This window comes from Gossypium raimondii, chromosome 3 (genome assembly GCF_025698545.1).
Source record: "Gossypium raimondii isolate GPD5lz chromosome 3, ASM2569854v1, whole genome shotgun sequence".
NCBI lineage: Eukaryota > Viridiplantae > Streptophyta > Magnoliopsida > Malvales > Malvaceae > Gossypium > Gossypium raimondii.
In genome coordinates, this window is record NC_068567.1 from 9,281,741 (window position 1) to 9,286,280 (window position 4,540).

General features: G+C 30.6%; 1 protein-coding gene across 1 annotated transcript; it reads left to right on the plus strand.

Annotated features, from left to right (window-relative positions):
• The first annotated feature begins 2,457 nt into the window (after positions 1 to 2,457).
• On the plus strand, positions 2,458 to 3,855 carry LOC105797063 (dof zinc finger protein DOF3.5). Its single transcript, XM_012626993.2, has one exon. The coding sequence runs from the start codon at positions 2,797 to 2,799 to the stop codon at positions 3,580 to 3,582; it is 786 nt and encodes a 261-aa protein (XP_012482447.1). The 5' UTR covers positions 2,458 to 2,796; the 3' UTR covers positions 3,583 to 3,855.
• Positions 3,856 to 4,540: the final 685 nt, after the last annotated feature.

The following is a 4,540-nucleotide window of genomic DNA, read 5'->3' on the forward strand; positions in this document are numbered from 1 at the left end:
TTAATACAGGCTGGTCGGGTCGGGCTTGGGTTTCAGCATTTTTATCCAGGTTGGGCTTGGGCAAAATTTTAGGCCCATTTTTTGGGCTAAGACGAGCCCGAGCCTAGCAAATGGACCTAAATTTTTAGTTAAGCCCGACCCATGAACACCTCTAAGCATAGCTCAATACCTATTTTTTTAATATCAATTTCTTGTAATACTGACAACACTTTTGTAGTGTAACAAAATTTTTTTTTAAATACCGTTAGTATTTTGCATAATTTGTATAACATTTAATAAATTTAGATATCAAATTGAACCAAAAAAAATTTAGGTACCAAATTGAAAAAAAAATCAAGTTCAGGTACTAAATTGGATAAAAAAATTTAGGTACAAATTTTGGAAAAAGTGTCACCAAATTGGGCCAAAAAAAAGTTTACGTACTAAATTAAAAAAAGTGTCAAGTTTAGGTACCAAATAGTATATTAAGGTTTTTTTTAATAAAAAAAGAAAGGAATAAGTGAAAGGATGAAAAGGAGGACACGTATCCAGTGATGCACGTGCAAACATGAAGAAGGTGAGTTTTGGATTGTAAAGTGCAGTGGAGTGTATTTAAGTTCATACTTCAAACGGTGAGTCAATGCTTGCCGACATTTCCCGCATCCTTACTTCCTAATAAATTGCTATTTATGCTTCCCATGTGAACGGTTAGACTTTACTCTTACAAATTTTCCAATTTAAATAATTTCTTTCTATAAATTTTAAGGTTAACCATCAATTAATATATTATGTTTGTGTCAATAAAGTTGAGTATTGTTGGTTAAAGTTGAGATTTGAGTTAACTCCGTGTGTTGGTTTGATGGTCAGGATTTTTATCGTTTCAGATTAGTCTGAGTTTGAGTCACACTATTGCTAAGACTTTACCCTCCTCTTATAATTTACCAAAAAAATTGAGTTTTTAAAAACTCACTTTAGAGTTTTATTATTCACATTTGTAATGTATAACTCGTTAGTCTTAACATATATTTATATTAAAGATGAATTTTGTTTTATTTTATTTTTGTTTAGTTTTTAAACTTTTATATGTTACATTTTGTATTAATTTAATTTTATGTTATAATTGTTTAGCATATATTTATACTTTTATTATCATAGTGAAACTTTCACATAAAATAAATGAAATTTATGTTGATAATATTACAAATTTCTGAAGATTATAAATTTGAGAATAATTAACTACATAATGTTTTCTCATTAATTAAAGATTAAGAGGTAAAGACAAATTTTATAAGGAAAAATAAAATTTTAGTTGGAAAATGAGTTTGAAATCTTAGGCTCAAGTATTATTATATGTGATTTAGTTTGATTTAAAAAAATAGATTTTATATAAAATATAAAATTAAAAATACCTTAAAATAAAATTTATTAGTTGTTTAATAAGTAAGAAGACAAAAATATCTTAAAATAATATTTATTAATTCTTTTAAAATTTAAATTTTAGTATTTTCATAGCTGAGTTGGTATGGAATTAATTTGTGGCATCTAACTTAGTTAGGCTCTTAAACAACAACAACAATAATCTACACTAAGTACCAACTCAATTGAAAAATGATTAAAACGCATTATTTTAACAAAAAATATTTTTCTTTTTCTTTTTATATAAATTTTTAATAAAATATTACTATAGTAGAATTTTAGCCTAAAAGATTATGAACTTTGAAGTTTCAACTTAACCAATCAACTAAAGCATCGTTAGATTTTTTTTATGAATTTTTATAATTTTACACAATTTTCACTAGCATCAATTAAATAATAATGAAAAGTATCTCATTTTGTCTAAATCTATCAATTTGATTCAAGTTCCCGACTTAATCCAATTTGATAATGAAAAGTAGTCTTGAACTCAAATTGACTCGAACTCAAAAAATTAACCTGAAATCGAATTAGTCAAAACTGAACTCAAAATAATTGAAATAAAATAATCTCAAATGACCCGAATTTAAAGTGATTGAACTCAAACAATCTAAATTCATAATAACTTCACTGAAAATTCTTAAATTCAAATGGCCTAAACCTAAAATAACTCAAATAAAAAAGATCTAAAACCCAAAATTGACCCAATTTTTTTTAAAAATATATTAAACCTAAATTGATACGAGCCAAAACTCACCTGAACTATTCAATTGATAGGCCTACCTACTTTCAACATTATATATATAATCAAAGGTGTAGAAGGGGATACCTAAGTTTGAATGTGAGACTAGGTGTTAATCAATATTAGACTCTGTTACACCACTGATGTGTACAAAACCTTTTTGATAAAAAATTAATTATTAAAAAAACATAAAATTAAATAAACCTTTTTTTGAAATAAATAAATTAAATAAACTACAAAAAACAAAAACACTCATTTTAAGTTTAAAATATATGTAAAAATGTCAACATAAATGGGAGAGCCACACGAACACGGTCCATCCAAGTTGGGAAGTGAACCTACGAAGAGCACTCAACCTCATCACACGCAGCACTTGAAAGTAGAAAGAGACACACCTACGCCCACTTCCAACTCCCGACGGCTCGGCAACCGCCCACGTTTTTGCACCATCAACGCCATACAAACCTACATAATCATATATATATATATATATATATACATCCTACAACTCTTACAAACTTCCTCTCACATGCCATTCCCACTAATCTAGATCTCTCTCTCTCTCTCTCTCTCCAAAATTCCTTATTATCACTATATATATATTTGAAAAACAACTAGTCTTTGGTGTTTTTGCTTGTTTTGGGTGTGTTATTATCGACAAAATGTTCATACTTGGTGACCAGATGTTGCAGAGTGATCCTAGGGTGCCAATATTGCCTATTGAGAGAAAGTGGAAATCCAACGTTGAAACTGCTCCCAATTGTCCACGTTGTGCCTCTGCCAACACCAAATTCTGTTATTACAACAACTATAGTTTGTCACAGCCTAGGTACTTTTGCAAAGGCTGTAGAAGGTATTGGACTAAAGGTGGTTCCCTTAGGAACGTGCCTGTCGGTGGTGGCTGTCGGAAGAGTCGAAGAGGCAAGTCTAGAAGGGAAAGGGTCGAGAAAAGAGATCAAATTTCCATGACTGATAGTAAGAATTCAACTAGTTCTTCTGATGGGGATTCGGGGAACCAACCAGATATTGATCTAGCACTTGTTTTTGCTAAATTCTTGAACCATAATACAAGCTTTGATCAGCCTGAAGTCGACGAGATTGCTACTCAAGAATCACCTAATGAAGAGAATAACAGCCAGAAACCAGTAGTTGGTTCAATTCCAGGGTCTTATATTCTTCAAGAAATGCCGGAAACTAGTCAGATGGAAGCGTTTGGGTTACAAAATTTGTTAACAGGTGATGAAATGGTGCTGCATGAAGATTTGTGGTCGGATCATGATGTTGCTACGACTACACCAGACATGGAATGGCAACCATTGGTGCAACTGCAACAGTATGAGTCCTTTCCGGTGGATGAACAGCTAAAAGTTTCTGCAAATTTAATGAACGAAGATTGGGGTTCCTTTGATCTTTCTGGGTTTGGAATTTTTTCAAAACCTTCCAGTTGAAGTAACATTTCCAATTTTATATAGTTACTAAAATAATATGGTGCTTGAAATGTGAATCTCTTTTTATTGGTTCTTAATCAACGATATATAATATTATGCGGATAGTTCTTATTGAATCTACAAATCCTAGGATTTTATTCAACCATTTGTGCTGTAATACTCAAATTTGATTCGAGTTTGCATATGATTAAAATATGAAGTGATTGAGCCATGTGTAAACCTTCAAGGTCTCAATTTATTTTTAAATTTATCCTCTCAACAATCTTTTAACTAATCTAATACATGGTTTTAGGACACCCCGTCGTGCCAATATACGCAACCACATCTTTGTATTAATTGCAGAGTCTTAGAATATATGTAGCAGATTTCGAGATGGGATGGCATGAACGAAAAAGAATATAAATTCAATGAATAAATTGAAGATAAAGATAATATTGAAAGGATATTCTTATCACGAGACACTTAGAGCATCGTATCTACTGTCCATTATAGTTGGTCATTTAAATAACTTTATTATGCTGACTCCAAATTGAGCGAAAATAGAAAGAATTCATTGTAGGAACTATTTTTCAAAGCAATGTTATTCTTGAGTCACCAAGATACAACTATTGTTGTTTAGAGACTAGGTTGACTCTTAGTATAGTTATTTGTTTATGATTGTTTTAATTTTTCTTTTTTAGAAAAAACATAGCACAAAGTGATTACATCAACCAGTTCATATTAAACTGAGCTAGAACCATTATAATTAGTTGTCAACAAATCTTTTATCGAAATCGGCAGATCTTCAAACAATTAGAGCAAGGAGTTTTCTATTGAAACATATTTAGCCATATGATCCACAACACCATTTCCCTCAAATATGGTGGACTCTACTCATTTTCTACACAACAACTGATGTAGTAATCTTAATTCCAACAAACTACTATTGACGCCTCCACCTGCTAAAAGCAATTCAACC

What these genes read in the sequence shown, in the direction of transcription:
- LOC105797063 (XM_012626993.2), top strand. Translation starts at nt 2,797, where the DNA reads ATGTTCATACTTGGTGACCAGATGTTGCAGAGTGATCCTAGGGTGCCA.